Raw genomic sequence first — 20825 nt, 5'->3', positions numbered from 1 at the left:
GTGTTCTTAATTTTTTCTATTCGTCTCTTACTTATATGAAAAAATTTCTTGCATAAATTCTCGACTTTTTAACGTGAGTGGAATATTTACATTTATATATTTATAAGGAACTTTTTTTTCCTCTAACGTTCACTTCCTCTCTGGAATGACAAAAGGAAAAAAATATTCCGAAGCAAGAATATATAGATATAAATAACATACGTGTGTGTTTCTTGGAAAAATGAAAAAATAAATAAGGATCCTTGCCCTAGAAAGAAAAATAATAATATTATAACCTAAAAAGCATTATGAAAGATTAAGATATCCTTAAATTATATCGATGAATATTTATTAGTGATGAAAGGCAAACAGTCACAATTCGTATAAAAGACACTTTAAGGGCAAATACGAAAATTAAAGGCAATTCTTTGATATGATTATTCTCCCCCAAAAAGGATTGAACAGGCTTCTAGTACTTCAAATAAGATCCAAAAAAAATTTATTATTTATTAATTCATAAGTAACATTTGAAGTCTCACATTTTTCTCACTCTCTACAAAATGGCCATCACTAATGATGATTCTGTGAATCATTTATGTAGTACTTTTGTGCTCTAGTCATAGTCTGGTCTGTTATAGAAGGTGCACAAATCAGAAAACATTATATTTTTGTACGATGATTTAACAAATTGATTTATTTTAATGATTGATGGTATAGTTAAATGCATTGAAGACAATTATAAATTATGAATATCTTATGATTTAGAGAATGATGTAATATTTTTGTTTATAAGTTCTTTATAATATATTTTTTCAGATGGAAAACATTTGTACTTATCTAGTGGGGACCTCGCAGTTTTGAACGTGGAGCTAACTGACTCGGTCTCACAATACCGATGCATTGTACGAAACACTCTGACAGGACGACTCCTCGTATCCCTCCCATCCTCCATTCAAGTTATAAGTAAGTTATTTTATTCATGTCATAGTATAGAACATTTGTGAGGAATACTTTTAAGAAATCATGAAAGAAAAAAAAGAAAAAAATGTTTTGTATAAAAATATTTATGTCCTTTTTACTGGATAAAAAAAATTTAAAAAGTGAATATATAAAATTCAACTTTTAAAGTTTAAAGCCTAACACTACATAACATATAATAAATGAGAGTCTATACCGAGTGGGGCCCAAAAACTTGCTGTAGCACTTAATTATGACTTTATTCCCGTTATTTTTTATTAAAAGGTTTCCTTATGCAACCAAATGATAGATAAAACAGAAATAAACAAGTTTTGTTTATATCTCATGTCTCTAAATGTAAAAATGTCAGAATAACAACAAAAAAGACAACGCGTGTACTATCTTCTCTGTGCCGTTGTAAGTGTTGAGAAGGCTGCAGAGACTGTTGGCATCTCCATCGGCACTGCCTCCTACAAAAACCAAAAGTTACTTATAGACCCATACAGCCCGGAAGAATTAAAACTTTTGCAACAACAATATTGCTGACTTTTGGTCTGCCTCCGTGTGGCCCTCCTCATGCCCTTACCATAATCCCACTTGACTTTGCAGTTTTGGTCGTCTTGCAGAAAAATGTATGCCCCACCTATTTTCCAAATTTGGATTTTCACCGACTTGCCATGATGACATCCTAGTACTCCGTCTGCTTCCAATCGATTGACCGTGGTGTCGAGGCTGTTATGCCTTGTGGAGGAGGATATATTGAATAAAAAATATAGCTAAATATAGTATTCAAACATATCACAAATTGAGTTGTCTTTTCCTGAGTTAATAAAAATCACGTCTTTCGTAATTATGTCTAGCTACTTTAGGTTTTAGATTCTTGCTCTGTTTTTTTATTCTTTTATTTCAATTTGTGTCAATCTAAATCTTAAATTTGCCAATAATTAAGTTACTAATATTTATTTTATAATTGGGAAGGTTTTATGAATAATGACAATAGCTGCACTTTTTAACAACAAATTGTTTAAACATCAAAATAGAGTGAATTTAGTTGATTATAATTTTTCTGTTTCAATGTTGGCCTTAATTTTTCTCCATCAGCCTTATATTTATCAGGGTTGGGTGTTCTAAAATTATAAACTTCTTTAAGGGCATGGTGTAGAAGATAGAGATGTACTATATGTATCAATTTTAAAGCCTAATGTTAACAATTTTAAAAACAGTTTTACAATTCCTAAAATGTAATATTTTGAACTAAAGTGTTCTCTGTTTTTATAGAACAAAATAATCATGTTTTTTTGTTGAAATTTTAAACAAAATAAAGACATTTTTTGAATGACGTAAGACTCTTTCAATATTCGGCTTTGATTTATATTTATTTAATTTATCATTATCATCAACACCAAGCGCTTAGAAAATCTTTGGATATAAAAATACCAAAAATTTAAGGCCTCTTTCTGAAATATGGGAGGCTTCTAGATGCCAATTTGGTATCCAGATCCTACGATATTTTTTCAGGATATGTTGGATCTATTTTTCCAGAAAGGATTAACCAAAAAATGTCCATACCATCAACTAAAGAACATGAATTGAGCAATAAAAATATGGAGAACACTCAATTTTAATGAAAAAATATATGTATAGGTATATAACTTATTTTATGTTTATTCCATAGATATGTAAAAAAATTCCAGATGAGCTGAGAGGGTGGAATTTATTCCTAAAATAAATACAATTATGTAGTAGATGGAGATTGCCTCACTGCATTGCGGCAATCATTTTAGGGGAGGAAAGGCAACCAAACCCATATTTAATTCTATATATTGGGGTGGGACTATGTACATATTTTTGTTATTACAAACTCTGCATTTTTAACAGAGCCGAATAAATTATTGCAATACATATATTAGGCTTTGTTCTATGTGGGATGAAAATGAAGTAAAAAAAAAATACACTCACGTAATGCAGGTTAAGTGTGCATATATGTATATAAATAGTTTAAAATACTATCCCTTTTAGAAGACTGTAAATATTAAAGTGTCCCACATTCTATAAAAAGTTACATAATGTATATATATATGTATATTAGGGTGAGGCAGGTTGAGTATTTTGAATATAACTTATGAATATATCTGTGCAATTTAATTAAAATGTAGAGAGTAGGGACCCAAAACTTATAATGGCAATAAATAATTATTTGATCACCGTTATTTTGAATTACGAGGTTTCATTACACAACTAATCGACAGTTTAAAAGTAAAACAAACAAGTTTTGTTTTTATTCCATGTCGCAAAGTATACAATTGCCAGAGCAACGAAAAAAGAGACAAAGCGTTTGCAATTTCCTGCTAGCTGATGTGAGTCCGAAAATGCACCTCCATTTGTACTGCTTAATTTATCAAAAGGTCAATAAGGAGCCCCTCTCATATAGCCAAAAAGAACTAAAACTTCTACAGCAATAATATGACTGACTTCTGGCCTGTATTTGTGGCCTCCTCCATCCCTGATATCAACCGTCTGTACTTTGCAGTTGATGGCGTCATGGGAAAAAAATGTCTGCCGCACTTCTCATCTAAATTTGGGATTTTCTCTAAGCTGTGGTACACTATGGATACGGTAGGCCAGGACCAGACCATAGTTTTACCACGATGTCGAAGATGTTATTGCTTATGATGGAGGAGAGATTGAACAACTAATAAAGTATTTAAACATATCATAAAGGGGTTTTGAGTTGTATTTTCTTGATTCAATAAAAATCACGTTTTTTGTAGCATAGTTATGCTTCTGCAAGTTTTGCCCCCGGCCCTGTAGTTACGTTGTATTAAATTTTTGTGTGCCTTAGTATAATCATATACAAGTAATTGAAGCAAAACAAATCTTGTTGTAAATTTCCCCTGTGTTCTCTACACATCTTTTACGATTGTCATCATTACAAATGGATATATGAATATAAATAATTGTCATAAACAAACCATATTCAATCAAATAGACATCCAGATACTTGACAGTTTACAAATCATGAGATATTGATTTGTTAGAAATGTCAATCTATATACAATATGGTATGTTCTTAAATGAGGATCTCTTAAATAATGGGTATATTCAGTTAAGCCTCTATTGGCAGAATGACCGTTACCCACAAAATACCATAAATAGGATGTAGTACAATTAAAAAACAAAACAAATCATAATGAAATATTCATAATATCAATAATTAATTCTTCCTTTCTTGTCATTGTTGACTTATCCACCAGTGTCATCAATATTGATATTCTGAATTTGATTAGTTTTTTGCTTATACACGAGTATAAATAACTGTAAGAAAAATCGGCGATGGTAGCAACATAACCTTTCATAAATAACATTAAAAAAATAGTAACCACACAATTTACACATTTTATAATATAATGGCAATCATTGGGAATAAAATTCCAACATATTTGTTAACTTTTCTTATAAATTTTGGATAAAAAATGATTTGGAGGACCAAAAGTATATTTACAGTAATTCAGTCAGTTTGATATTGTTTTTGCTATAACTTTTATCATTTGAATTTTTATCTTTTCAATTGTAACCTATATATTAAATTTGAATGTCTGTGTGTGTGTCCGTGAATCACGGCCAAACCAATTTATGGATTTTGCCAAAAAAATTCCTGTAGCTTTTTAAGGCTCCAAAAATAGTTCTGGTAACAACTGTTTTGGTCTTCAACGCCATGCAGCCCTGTAAATATAATTTTCCTTGAAAAACCTTATTTTGACTGCCAAACGACTATTTCATGTAAAAAAAATTTAAGAACGTAAAATGTTAAGAGTATTTTTTGCTCCATGTTTTTTTGCTTGCATGTGTCAATTTTTTTTTAAAGGAGATGATTATAAGATTTAGAGAAAAAAAAGAGAGGACAAGACAATGGACTTTTGACTCTAATATGAATCATGAGCAAGCAATAGTTTAACTTAAATATTTTTTCTTCTCTAAACCTTATAGGTAATCTTTGTTAAGCTTGTAGCAAGAATCACTCTTTAAATGTAACGACTTCCATTTCTTAATGGCCCAGGCAATGCTGGGCAAATTTACTCTATCTCCTTTTAAAAAAAGTGTGCAAAACATCCAGGGAGAATAATTTTTAAAATTTTAGTCATTATTTTTTGTTTTATATTAAGCAGTGGAATTCTTAATTAATTTTAATTTCTGAATGTCTCGGGAAACGCCGTTCATACCTACTCTAGTATTTGATTAAAATTCAAAGGATAACACCTTTTTCTTTGAGCGCAAAAGTTTTGAAGTACCATAGTAGACATCTTGAAGTTTTAAATTGACTTTCTCTCGATGATGATTGGAATAAGAGTTACTACAAAAATGTACTATATATATCAAAAAAAGAATACTTAATTTGAAATAAAAGGCTTTTAATATTATTTTATGTCTCATTTTCTATCCTTATTAAAGTTTTTTGAAAGGTGCATTCCAAAAAAATGTAGATAATTTTTTTACGATGTATAATAAATGAAATTATTTATCATAATAATTCATTAATATTCCGAAGAATAATTGATTATTCATATTTTAGTAGTAAAGATTAATTCTAAAATGGTTGTCCAGCGATCATATTATATGTACATAGATCTGTAAATTCTAGGATTTAAATTCGGTCATATAATTTTTGTTGTTTTTTATTTTTATTTTCCAAAGCTTTTGTCAACATTCTTTAAATCTTGAGTTGAGAACACCTAAGTTTTAGTGCAAGGGCTAATGAAAGATTTAGAGAAACACTAAGTATTTGCTGGGGAATGATAGGTAGGTCCTTCTTGGACTCAGAGTAGAATTGATAATCAACATCGTAGTAATTCCTTCCTGTGTTCGTGCAAGATAAAGAGAGGAATTAGTGTTTATTTCTTTTCTCATCCTTTCTTCAACGCTACATGTAACTAATCTAATAAAATTCCATGACAGCAGGTCTGTCCTTTTCCAAAATATTCTTTAAATTGTCAGAGTTATAATTTATTTTTTGATTGTCTTACAAATTGACAGTCTAAAATAATTAACAACTATTAGATCTTTTTGTTTTCTTTACACTCAATATCACCTCTACATTTTGTGCCACCCCAACATGCGACATGGTTTTAGACATAAACGATTTTTTGATCTTCAGTATTTTGTAAATTCCCAATCGAATGTTCTTTAAATCATTGATTTAAAGTATTTCGACTACATACAAAGTGGTTCTTACTTTGACAAGATTATTTTATGATTGTAAAATTGAAATAAAAGGGAGAAGAGATGATTTCTGTATTGAAAAAACACAAAATCGAAGTAAAAAATTTGGACAAACAGAAAAAAAAGGTAACTACTTTTCATAAAATTACAGGGAAATAATTATTTGCTTATTAATGGGAAGGGTGAGTTTAATGCTTTGAATAGAATTTGTCAACATTTGATTTCAAATTAGTCAAGTTTAATGTGTCTAATCAATCATTATTTTTCTTCCTTTCCTTCATCTCCACTTTATCTCAACATTTGTCGCAGGCATACATACCCTCTAATACATCAACTTGTATTTATAAACATAAAAGTATTATTGTATATTAAACAAAGACACGGGGAAAGCAATATTGTCTTGAGAGTTCAATACACTTTTCTCACTCACTCACTCAAACAGACAGACACACACACACATAAAGTTATTTCATCATTATCTTTATATTTATATTGACCAGGAGGGGGGAGGAGGGGGGCAAGCTAGGAAATGATGTGGAAGGCTCAAAGAACCATTACTTAGTATCATCATTACCATATCGTATATGGCAGTATGTATACACAATATGCAGTAAAACAAAGGTATGTAAAAGAGAAAAAAAAGATGGAAGCAAGAGAGTTTAAATGATTTATGACTCTTATATACCTACTTATTCGTATAATATACAATAGTTGTAGGTATGTGGTGGCTCTTATATGGTTATCTCTAACAACTTCTTCCCCTTACTCTCTTTCCTCTTTTTGCAGATATCAAATTTATATAATACTTAATATTCTTTGTGTGTTTTTTTGTTGCTAATAATGTATTATTCTTCTACATATGGTTTGTTTCTTGTTGTGAAGTTTGAAGTATCACCTTTGATGAATCGATGCATTGACACTTTAACCCCCCTTTACCCCTCCTTTATTTTAATACCAGTAGTTTTCCGGATTTTTGGCCAACCCAATATAAAATGGATGTTTTAGCAATATAAATATTTATTTGCCATTAGTAGCTAATTTCAACCCAACGTCGAGTCCGGCATGGATTTTTACAGTCTGATTTCTATCTCAATATATCATGCCTATGTGTTAGAAATTGGCATGCCAGCAAGCTGGAATTTAGCCGTCAGTTGTGTACATCATAAATAACTCATGGACAGCACTCTCGGGAGTTATTCTCTTAAACTTGATGTGTGTACGTTCGCGCCCCGGCAATTCCTAGAGAGAAAAATATACCGGGCCGTGCAAAGTTATTTACCGACGATGTAAATATACTTTTTAAGAGGTTTTGTGGCAACCAATCTGATTGTTTCGTATTTTTACTGTTAAAATAAACAAAAATCCTTCCTGTGAGAGCGTAACAACTTCCACACGTGAGACCATGTCCAATCAGGAAATAAAGAGGATCGAAATTGCAGCCCTCCTCCGAGCGGGAGTGCCTCATAACAACATTAAGGAACAGGTTGGGGCCTCGTTGAAGACAATATACAACGTTTCCAAGCGCTTGGAGGCTGGGAGTGATCTCAAGCATTCCCCTGGGGCTGGCAGGAAGCCCACTGTCTCAACTAGGCATGTGAAGGCAGTGTTCAAGAGGACTCCCAACAGGTCCATTGCCGACATGGCCAGAAAGATGGGAACGTCGACATCAACTGTTTCAAGGGCATTGAAAAGGGCTGGAGGAAAGTCCCTGAGGCGTACTGAACGCCCTCTGCTAACTGAACGTCAGTGAGAAGTCAGACTTGCGCGTGCCAAGAAAATCTTGAATGATATCAAGAGCTCATCTGGACGCATCATCATTTTTTCGGATGAGAAAACTTTTACGGTCAATCCTGTTTTCAACAGGCAAAATAACCGTGTTGTGAGCTTTGGAGATGTTTGGAGATCCAACGGGAAGGCCATGAAGCTGGTATGGTTTCCCATTGGTTCAGATTAACAGCGGAGGATTATGTGAAAATTCTGGCGTCCAAGGTTTTTCAACAAGATGGAGCACCCGCCCATGCTTCCCAAAAAAGCTTAGGAGTGGCTCAAGGACAACATGAACTTTTGGCTAAGGACTACTGGCCCCCTCAGAGCCCAGATCTGAACCCACTAGACTTCCCTATCTAGGCGCACGTGGAGTCCAAGGGCTGCAAATAACGACACACGAATATAAATGCCTTAAAGGCTGCTGTCAACAAGGCCTGGGCCTCCATGGACGCCGATTACATCCAGCAAGTCTGTGGCAGCTTCAGACGTCGCCTGACCATTGTCATTGAGTCAAATGGTGGCTACATTGATTAAATTTGATCACAAACTATTTTATTATTCTAAAAATGTATGAATAAATTGTTTCTCAAGTCATTCAAATGACATTATTGTCCACGATATGTTCTGAACAAAAATCGGTAAATAATTCTGCACGGCCCGGTACTATATGTATATTGATTTGACCAAAAAGGTTCTTAGCTTAGATGGAGTAATTGTAATACAATAATGTTTACTTATACTTAATCAGTGCAACTCCATTTAACCAGTTAAAGGAACATTTAAAAAAATAACTCTTGTTTTGTTGTTTATGCTTGCAAACAAAAAAAATGGAAAAGTTAAAAAATAAAAAAAATGGAAAAAAATTAAAGGCAAAATTTTATAGAACTACTCAAAACTATCCCTATCATCATAAGTGAAAACGAAAGCCATGTGTTCTTGTTTTTTTTACTAACATTTCCGATAACCACTTTTTTTTCAACAGTTTCTACTTTTATGTTACGGTAAAGGGGTCCAGAACATTGCCATCTGTGCTAAATAACACTATGCAACAAAATGAAGGTATTGTGGCGCCTGCAGGCTGAAACCTACATTTGTTATTGTTAATTAAGCCGTAAATTTTGGCCTTTAAAAAGGGTTGATTAATTGTGTAAATATAGATTACAATAATATTCCTGGAAAAAAAGACTTTGGTTATTTCATATGATTCCTACATCGGTGAACCAATGAAATACTTATTAATCCACTATATCTTATATACCCTTGAACTCATAATTTAAAATAGTAATTGGTAAAAAGAATATCAAATTTTGTAGACTCTGTAAAGATAGATTAATTATTTTCTTGATTAATGTACTATCATCAAATAAGACAATATTTTATATAGAATAAAATATTTCTTATTCCCATTCCATCTTTCTTTTTCATATTCATAGTTGAAGATGATAAATATTAAGAACGCATAAAAAAATATTCTCTGAAGCCTCAATCGTTATTTATTTCATAACTGGTTAATGATTCAGAAAATAATTAAGTACCATCCCCAAAAAATTGATGCAGGAAATATATTATGATAAATTAAGAATTTACATGGAAAGGAAGATAAAAAAACAATCAAAACATAGTAAAGAACAGGAGCATCAGTATACATAATTAGTGATGGAAATCTTTTGTGTTTTGGAGGTATTAAAAAAGAAACCAAAAAATAAATAGGGTAAGCCTGTTCACTTGAATAATGTTTTAGAGGAGAACAGCTTAGCAGTCATGACGATGCATTAGATCAGCTGTGACGAGGTAGGAGGGAAAGAATGAAATAAATAAAGACATTGGCAGGAAATACTCATATGCCGATCTTCAATTCTATTTTGACTTATACAAGGACTTATAGTTAAAACTCTGTAACAAATCCTGAATGTTAATCTCCGTCTTTTATGAGTAAATAATCAATCAGGTTTTGTGTACAATTGTATGCAGTAGAAAAGGAAGTTCACTACTCATGAGTTAAATAATATTAACAACAGCTGTCGAAAAGAAATTTTTTTAAAAAACGTGTCAGCTAAAACATTTCACCTGATTAATGAAGAAAACAATTACATTCCATCCGAATTTATAATGAGGAAGTACATTAATAACGATATTGATAACAATAACAGATTCTCTCCATAAAAAATACTATAAAAACAACCTTATTAAACATAAAAAAATCAAGACACTCGCTGTATTCGAGTTAATCTAAACTCGTTGAGAACTACTTCAGCTATTCTTGGTAAGGATAAATATTTTTGAAGTGTGCCACATAGAAAAGTGTTTGAAGTTGACATTTATCCTTCGATACTAAACGGTTTTTTTGCTAGTTCCATCAACCCCGTATATAAGATCATGCTGATCAAGTGTTCTTCCAATCTTTTGTCTCACATCGCTCTCAATGTTCTTTATGATGCCTTCAAGAGTCCTACGGTTACGAATTATGTGAGAAATTGTCTATAATTTACTTGAATCTCCAGGATATGGCCAAGCATCATTAAAATGCCTCCTGGTAAAAAAGAGCCCTGATAATATCCAATATTTAACATACTTTCTTTCTTCACAAAACCACCTGAAGTCATTGAATTTCTTAAGTAATTTACATTCTGGTCATACAATTTTTGGATTTTTACAATATTCACTGGAGAATTCAGTAGTTCTGACAACTTTTTCGGATTAATAAATCAATTTTGGTCATCTCCTAACATTCCATAAATAATTCTTAATTTGTAATTAGATCTCTAACTGAACCACCAAAAAATTTAGAATCAGGAACACTGTTTAAGAAATAGGAATTGATTAATCTTTTTTCAAAAATATAATATTTCTAATTATTAGTTTTTAGATTTAAGTTTAACCTCCTGAATGTGGAATGACTACCATCATGAACATGTTAATGTTTGCTGTATTTTGTGATGTACCTCTACATACAACCACTCACTACTTTCTCAAATTTATTTATACTCTCTGTTTTTTTATAGGTTGTTCTTAAATAACTTTATCGATATCCTTTGTAACGATTAGTATATTGGTTATTGTTTAAGTAAAAACCAATATTTAGAACAAAAAAATAATGTTCGTTATTTTATATAGTATATTTTTAAAAAATAACTCTATCTAGCAAGATTAACATAAAAAACAAATATGTTTCTTCTAATTTTTTTCTAGAAAAAATATCCTTACAGAATTAATATTTAAATAAGCTTTTTTAATACTAATTAAGAATCACTAGTGAGAATTAAAAATTTAGAACAATAAATTTAATCTCTTAATATATTAGATATGGTTTATATTTTTTATATAAACTCTTTGATATCAGAGAATCATCAAAATGTTTGTATAAAGAGCGTTTAAAATTTATCATAAGATTCTGTCAAAAAGGGGCAAATTTTCAATAATAGTACTATTTGAAAATCTAAATATTTTCTCATCTCGTTTGCAATTTTAAAAGTTTTAGCAAACGTTAGAGCAATGATTCTCAAAGTAGTTTTCCTGGAACCTTTTAATCTAGTCAGATTTTAATAGACGAAATGTATTTGTAAACGAAAGATTTTTCTTCGACAATGACGAAGCGAAATGTTTCGTCTTGTCTTCATCACATGTTGTTTAGGAAGGGAAAAGGCTTATAGATTTACTTATAGCCTTTTTCTTAGGGTGTTAAATAATAAATTTTTTTATTTCACACGAGATTTGTAACCCTGCGACACAAAGCTACATCTCAGTGGTAAAGATGATATTGTCAAATATAAACCAAAACCCATTAAATTACAAAATAAAAACAGGGGTAGTTCAACAAAAAAATATTTCTTGAGCAATTTATATTAAGACAATAAAAAATATTCAAATCTCGGGTTCCTCGAAAAATTTCAGAACCAAAATATGTTCTACATCGATTTTATATGGAAAAATTATACGCTTGATGCGGTGTCTTTAAGACTGGTTGAGAGCTTTTGGTAGGGTTTGAGCGTATTTTCTTTCCTTCCACTGATAAAGAGAGAGTGTTTTGGATAATTTTAAATCTTGACTTTATTCGTCAAGGAAATAATTTCGGTAGACGATTGTGGATTAAAGTGGATATATATATTTGATGACGATTTTTGCTGCATTAATATGAAATTGTGATTTCCATTCATGTAACACGAATTTTAACAGATAAATTATTAAATTATTGGACACTGATTTCAATAATTAAGTGTTTATTATTTAATAATTGATAAATTTAATTGTGAGGAGGCTTCAAAAGTTGGTTCTAACCACTATTAGAAGCGATTAATAGTTTCATAAATAAATTTGAAAGAGAAAAATGTTTAAATAAGAGAAGTAGACAATCAATCCATGATTATAAGTAAGTGAACTATCATTGATTTGAAAATGTTGAAGCTCCTAAGTAGTAGTTCGAGTTTTGATCCACACTTCTCTATCCAGAGGTTGTGTCTGGTTCTATAATTATAAATATGTGTTTTTCAATAGAGTAGTTTATTAGATAACTATAAACTATTATTGCATTATAAATCATCATAATTTGTAAGTCTGTGGCGCAATTTTAAATCTCAGTGGTCCAGACGATTTCATCAAATATAAACTTAAAAAAAACATTAAATTTTCAACAAAAAGTTTAAGAACCAAAATATGTTCTGCATAAATTTTTTCTTGGAAAAATATGTATGTCAAGCTTGATGGAGTTTCTCTAAGGCAGAGTAATGTAGGTTATAATAAACACATACTTATTATTATTTTTCGTCAAAGTGTTCTAGAACTGTTAGAAACATATTAAATAAGATAATTATTATGAAAGTCATGTTGACAAATATGTCAGTGGTACTCGGACCTTTACGAGGCTTGGTATATGAAAAGAAAGTAAACACACTTAGTTATTATAGATCTTCCTATATTAACTACCTCAGTGCATCTGGTACCTCTGTCGATCAAGGATACCATCTTCTATGTCTAAACATGGTTACTATACTTCCTCCTTTTCGAAAAACAAAAATAAGTAACAATAAACTTTCGCTGTAACTGGAGTTTAGATTATAAATAGACCTTATGCATCAGATTGGGTCATTGGAGTAATTATGGAATATGAAATTGATATTCTTCCCCTCGCATTTTAAAGCAGAAAATTAAAATGAGCTGGAAAAAAAAAGATCAACTATTGAACGTGAGCTACTATCGACTTATCAAATAATAAAAAAGTACAGTGACATGATTGAAGGTAGCAAGGTTGATGTACATATTAACAGATCACAAGCCGATTGGGGATGCATTGTTTGCAAAAAAATCATGTTTGGTCAAAGAGAAAAACTCGATATTTCTCTCTAATTTCAGAATACATTTCCAAATTGGGTTTCAAAAAAGGTTCTCAATATTGTATAGATGACATTTTATCACGTTATATAAATTGATAGTAGCTCACAATCAAAAGTTGAATTTTTTTTTTCAGTTCATTTTAATTTTTACTATTTGCAATGCATGAGTCTGGGAATCTAACAATTCGCAAAATGTATAAAAACAATCAATAGATTATTCCCTATATCGAGATTTTAATATTGGCTTGTATTCTTGTTCAACTCCGCTCATTGTTAAAAACTTGATTAAATCTTCACGCGGATTCGTATTTGAGGGGAATATCAATTTACTTTGTATATAAGATTATTTAGCTTGTAATAATTTAATATATTTATCCATTCAAAATTCTTCCGAAAGAGCAAACATTTTAAAATAATATACTTTTAATATTATCATAAGATGCATCTCTGCTTCCTTCTAACTCCGATTCGTGACCAATTACTTCCTCAAAGAGTACCGATATTACATAGATGAATTTGGTCTTTTAATCTTTCACATCTTTCGAGATGAAATTGTGCTTCTAGTTCTATTAACCATTTGTTTGGGGCGTAACTTAAGAAAAACAGCGTTATTTTCCATAATTTGAGATTTTATTTCTTTATTTTTACTAGAAAAGTTGTCTTTTAACATATAAACATATTATTTACTCCACGTTGTGAGAACTAATATTTTTGTCTATATTTCGTGCACTACGTCATACGCCATACATTCACTCTTTGGAGTCTTAGTTTGAGAACAACTGATTTAACAAAGCCATCAAAAAAAGTGTGATATCAAAAGATTGAAAACTTTATCCTCATCCTATAACACTCCAAACTAATATTCATTGAAAGCTTTTTTTCATTTTTGATGAATAGGTTTCAGTAATCTTATTAATAATTATAATTCAAATATTTTGATATCCGTACAAATAATATTTACAAGTTCTTTTGAGAGAGAAACTCCTTTTTAGAAATAATAAATAGGGATTATTCTTTTTTAAGAAAGAAATAAAATAAAAGGTAAATTATTATTTTTCTTCAAATGTATATTTTTTGTCAGTACAGAGTTTATTATAAAGTATATTCGTCTTGAGGCCATTAGTTTTCAAAGAAAATATGGAGGTATGTTGTATGTACACAAAAAATTAATCCTTATTTTAGCATTACAAAGCATTTTTTCTTGGTGGTATGGTCGTTTGTAGGCATGTGTAGATGTATTACACAAAGAAAAAGAAGAAAAAAATGAATATTGTGAGAGATAAAAATGAATTACATTAACATAATTAGATATTCAATTTTGTCAAATGTCAAAAAAAAATTGGGATTTTTTTATCATAGTCTCAAAACCTATCCATACTGTTACGTTTGATGTCATTTTTCTATTTATTTATTTAATAATGCAATATTTATGTTCATTTTGACTGCTTTTTACCTGCTCCCATTGTAGTCTCGTTTTAATTATTTCTTCATCTACGATTTTAAAAGTGGTGTAGTAAAATAAAATCATTGTTTTAATGAATTTATTTTTATATTTTTTTCCATTAACGTTTATCTCTTTGGCAATAAAAACAGTCCTTATATATATATATTAAAAAAATAGTATTGAATCATGACACTGGTGTACAATTTGAAAGCATTGTCTTTGTAAAACAAATTTGATAACAAAATTTCGAAAATTTAACCTAGAGTAAAAAAATGATTTTAATTTTTTTTTAAACGAGAGAAATTATGACAATTTTGGTGCCAATGAAACATGTCCTGGTCATTTTATATATCTGAAACTTTATTTTTCTTATTTTAAAAGTAAATCCAAGAGACACGCTAAAAATGATCAAATTTGGAGAAATAAGTAGTAGTTTTATAGCAAATTAACATGGAAACCCCGATTTTGGGTCATTTTTTGTATGAAATACACCCTATGTAGAATCGTAGACCCACAATATAATGTTTTTAAATTTTAGTTTCTTTGTCACCTTAACTTGCTTTCTCTTTTTTAATGTCCTCCGCTGGTTAGAAACAAATGATTCTTCAAATATTAACTAGAGCTTATTTTATAATACTTTACAAATTCTATAAAGAAAAATATATTTGAAAATATGTCTATTGTGAAACGAATAGCAATAAGTCGGTTCAAAAGCGATTTTTATGTATGTATTGTGTATATTTTTATGATAGGATCAATGCAAAAAAACAAAAAAAATAACAATTTCAAAAGAAACGTTCTCACAGTTTTATGTGTTTCTATATATCTGTATATATTTTATTTTATTTTCAAAATCCATAAAAAACCCTTGCAACATTCACAAATAAAATCCTACTTTTTATATTTATTTTACTATTATTTCAGGCTCAGCCATGAGGAGTAAGCCAAATATACTTCATTCCAAATTAGGAGCATCCGCACCATCTGAAAGAGAGGTATTGTATATGGAAGAAGGGCAGGGTGCTATACTACCCTGTTTTTCATCAGGATCTCCACCACCCTTTACAAGGTAGTTACTAGAGCTTTCTAAATTTTATTTTTATTCTGAGTTACATCAAAGGGGTCTTTCTTTTTTAACAACATATGATGAACGTTTTTTTATTGTGTTCTTGACCAATTTATATTTATTTGTTTTATATTGAGTTTGATGACTCACATACACAACGAAGCTTTAGGAAATATATGTTGAATGCTTCTGTCCTGGTTATTTATTTCTTTATCAATTTGATAGTATACATTCTAAGAGCACTTTAGAGTCAGAAAAACAAATAAATATATAAATGAAATACTGACATATATATTTACTCTTTCTTATCGTTGAAGAAATTATTGAGATTGCAACATATAGAACCCGCATAATATGCTATGTACAAGTTCAGTATGTATCAAAATCTATATATTCTATTTAATGGGGCAAGTCGATTAAATTGATTGATTTCACTTTGCTACAGTATTTTCCTTTGCCGGCTAAAAAACAAATTTATTATTGTCATTTAAGCCATAGAATACAAAATAATCATTAAAATTTTCAATGATAATAAATCTTGATTTTAAGGCCTTCTTTAAATCACGTTTTTTTAGTATAATTTAGATTCAAATATATTTGGAAATAAAATAACTATATTTATGAAAATTTAAGGTAATTATAATTGATAAAAAACAGATCAGCATTCAAACGATATATTATTAATGAAGGTAAAATGCAATTAAAAAATATATAAAACAAATTTCAATTGATTTTTGTTTGGGTAGACTGGTCATGTAGAAAATTTAGTCAAGATAACTTAAAAAATATTTTATAATTCGAATGCTGGAAAGTTTATTTTAATTGTAATTTTTATGTATTTACTTATTTCTGCACAAAATATGTCTCTGAGGTGAAATTATAGTCTAATAACGGAAATTTAAAAAAACGCTTTAGAGGCAAAATTTTGTTTTTTACTGGTTTTGTGTTCCAGTATCTAAATTTTGTTGCATAATATTACATACAATTCTAAAATAGCTGTCAATCAAGCAACTACTGATACTTTTCCAATCAGTAATAATCTCAATATACTGTATATCCTTCGTTACTTTTCTGAGGTAGTTGGAAACCCCAACTTTTTATTATAAAACTTTTGTATTTTCTTGCTAACACACTTAGTTATACGCCTGACTAAGATCATAAGTTGGAAGAGGCATTCTTGGATCTTATCTCTCATAAGTTACTTGGTCATTTGTGGTCAAATAGTCATAAACTTATGGAGGACTATTCTAGATATGGCCACATAAAAACCTATATACAATTCTATACAACCAGTACTTATCTACAGTTTAAAAATTATTGGAAATCTTTACATCTTGGCAGATGATTTTCTTTGCAACGGGGATAATAATCATTATACAATGACAAAAGTTGTCATGCATGTGCTTTTTATTTGGGTTTTGAAGATTCATTTAAATAATTAATAATCTTTTTTTCCCTAAATAATCCATATTAGTCGGATTCGAAGTTCAATCTTAATAACAATTATAATTATGTGTATCCGTATGAAAAACTATAAATTAATTTATAAATTTGCCATGGAGCTCGAGCGATGCTAGTTGGGGTACTTTTTATTTTTTTGCCATAGTACTCAGTATGTAAAATTTATATTGAGATTGGAGGATTATTTTGCAAAGTTCAAAACAATACATAAGTTTTGGTGCCATTTCCATGATACTTTATCTGTAGTATAAAATTTCAATGTGGGCAATTTTTTGAACTATCTTGCCACAACGTACATATTATCGAAAAATAATCCAAACAATTCAACCAATATTAGTATTTCAAATCATCAACTACATATACAAGATAATTAATAAATTGTCCACACAGTAGATAATTTATTTTTTTGCGCAACTTACTATCAATTTAATCTTTGTAATCGATTATTAATATCTCACTAAATACTATATTGAGTAATTATATACAATTATCTAACCATAAACAGTTATATTTCATAAAAATAAAAAGGATTTAAAAGTTCATGCAAATATTGGAACTTTAGAAGAGTATCAATGAACATGAAAAAGTTTACAACTAAAAGGTAATATTAGAAAATGTGCACCACTCAGGACTGAGTGGACTCATAACTTTCAAAGAGCCGTAGGTAATGCAACACTAATAGGCGTTTCTTTCTTGGAAGTAATAGAGTACAGCTCGCAATAACTTGCTAGAGATTGAAAAAAAAATAATTTGTCTTGCATACGAACTAATCCCACTCCCCCAAAAAAAGATATCAATATCTTTAAGAACATTTCAGTCTCTGAATTGTACACTGAATGTAGCGTAGAATGCTCTAGATTCCTCCATCACTAATTTTTACCAACTATTCGTAAATATAACTCTAAAAGATCTAATTAAATTTAAATCAGCTCATTCATTAAAAAAAAAAAAGATTATTTATATTCTCTATTTACTCAATGTTCAAACTTTAGATGCTCAATAAACATATAACCATATTCCTTTACTTTTGAATGTGTAACATAATTTGATTTCCTACCTTAATCGAAATAGAACAGATGTGTTTTTTATACCAGTTACTTATCTACAAAGTTGATTCTGCAGTTTGCAAAAAATAAATGTAAATATGATTATAATTAAGCTTGTGCACAGTAAATTTGCACATAAATGCAGAGTGTACTAGGTTAATTTTTCAAAAAATATTTTTAAAGAAGGTTTATATTGTATAAGACGAATACCATTTAAGAGGCATAAATAGTGGTTGATCAAATTCAATGCTCATCTTGCACCATTAGCTTTAAAAATAGTATTTTAGTCAAGAGTTTGAGAAACCGAGACAAAGATAATATTAAGACTTTTTTTTAGGGATTGAGACTAAGTAGATATAAGAACTTTAAAGTATCGACACTAGGAGAACTTTAAAGATCTTGTTTTTTGTTTTAGAAAATGAATATTTTAATGTAGTTGCTTTGAATTTGATGATGTCACTGAGACCAAGATCGACATCAAAAACCATTATATGATGTCATGTAAAAATATTTTTATTACCATCTACTTATTAATTTTCTTTTTTAAGCACTTATGATAGTGTTGTAAATCATGTGAATTTTTTTGTAGTAGCCCGTTTTGCTTTTTTAAAATCAGTCATCTGAAAAAGGGATTTTATTTTCCTCACATTTTTTCATTATCATTTAACCCCTGAGTAATAAAATTCCTTTCATAATAAATACATTTAATTATTATCAAACCCCGATTGAGCATTCGTAGGTGCTCATAAAATATGGAGAATAACTTTGAGGATTTGTTGCAGAGTTATGATAGTCAGTCCATGTTGGACTCAAAGTATAATTGAGGATCGACATCAGATGCCCTTGTTTATTTCCTTCTCCTCCTCTTCCCTTGTCACAACTGATTTTAGCTTCTCTTCTCCTAAACATTCTTCAAATTATAAGGGTTACCATGTTGATTGTCGGTTTCTTATTTTTTCAATTACCAAAATAGACCATATTTTAGTGTTTTTGTATCTGCTGGTGTTTTTCTTAAAATTAATATTGTATAAAAAGGTCTAGAATATAATATCAGATACTTCTGCAAAATTTGAGGGCCCCAACTATTAAAATGAGAGAAGAAAGAGTATGTACATCAAATATATTCTAAAAAATTATCCTTACATTAATTTCAAAGTAAATTTTGTTAAACAATATAAATGTGAAAGAAAATTTGTTTTTTCTATTACAAACATCTCAGACAACAAGACCATTTATTATAGTAAATATATGTTATGTACATATGATAAATTGATATATGTTATGAAAAAAAAAGGGATACTTCTTTCCCTATCTTTTTAAACCACGCCCTCTCAATTATTCATTTATCCTCGCTTCATTGATTTATTCGATCCCTAATGCACGAGAATATTGATACTATTATTATCAATTTAAAATATTGGAACTAAAGCCTGTAATATGTAACATGTCAGAGTAATGATATATAGTGGCTTATATATTGTTAGGTACTTACAATTAAATTAATTAGAATGAGCCAAAATAAAATTAGATTAATTTTTGTCAATATTTTAATTCACTTCTTTATTATTTCAGATTTATATTATACTATATAAAAAACGTATAATAATTGGTTTTTTAATATATTTTTCTTCCCTCAGCAATTAAAAATAATGAAAGAAAAATGGGGATTTTTTTTTATTTTACCCTCAATTAAATGAATGTAATATATTAAAAGAAATTATAAATGAAATGTCGAGATCCCTTTATGGCAATTATTAATTAGATATTTAGTTTTGGCATATTATACTTTATATATATGACTTAAAAATATCCTTTTAAGTATTTAAAAATTAACTTTAAATGATCAAAAAAACCTTTTTACATATTATCTTGACATAAAGAAATCTTTATTTTATTTGAAGAAGAATACTTCTGCAAAAATAAGGAAAAAAAAGAGTTAAATCCGTTTATTTTCTTATAAGAAAAAAGCCTTTTGATGTCATTACAATAAGATGATTTTTTTTTCTTGCATACAGAGAAATCTTAAGTGTAAGTAGAAAAAAAATATTCATAAAAATTACTCGTTATCTTATGTTGGAAAAGATCAAAAAGTCTCTTTTTACTTATAAAAAAAGATTTAGATTGGACCCAAGGCCTCACAATTTTATTATATATATATATATATCTACATAATTAAAAGCATTTGATAAGGAAGTATATATTCTGTCAACAAAAAAACATTCTAGAATATTTTTTTTTTTTTTCAAAAAGAAATGTCTTCCATTAAATATAGCAAATTAATGTGATTATTCACTTAGATGTGTCAAAGACTCATTTAACAGTCACCCGATCACAATAAAACAAAATATAAGGGTCAAAATAATAAAATAAAAAATACTCAAAAAGTTCATTAGTTTGAATGGTAAAAATTGATTTTGACAGATTAAAGAAATTTTTGCTGTTAAGATATTTTTTTAAATTATAAAATCCGCCTTTGGGTGCTATTTCCTGTATTTTTATCATTAAAATTAATGAATTTTTACTATCAATTCATTTGGTGTATCAATATTCAAAATATGATA

The 20825-nt window shown here is 29.3% G+C and overlaps 1 protein-coding gene across 2 annotated transcripts in view; it reads left to right on the top strand.

Annotated features, from left to right (window-relative positions):
• Nucleotides 1–20825, top strand: part of LOC121113979 (cell adhesion molecule Dscam2) — a 186274-nt gene that overhangs the window by 87634 nt on the left and 77815 nt on the right. For both annotated transcript variants that reach the window (XM_040707785.2, XM_040707786.2), the window contains exons 5-6: nucleotides 796–942; nucleotides 15616–15760. In XM_040707785.2, coding sequence (XP_040563719.1) covers nucleotides 796–942; nucleotides 15616–15760 — 292 coding nt within the window. The remainder of the gene's footprint in view (nucleotides 1–795; nucleotides 943–15615; nucleotides 15761–20825) is intronic.

Source organism: Lepeophtheirus salmonis, chromosome 3 (assembly GCF_016086655.4).
Source record: "Lepeophtheirus salmonis chromosome 3, UVic_Lsal_1.4, whole genome shotgun sequence".
In the NCBI taxonomy this organism is placed as follows: Eukaryota; Metazoa; Arthropoda; class Copepoda; order Siphonostomatoida; family Caligidae; genus Lepeophtheirus; species Lepeophtheirus salmonis.
Note: the sequence above shows the minus strand (reverse complement) of the source record. Positions and strands in the feature narration are given on the sequence as shown.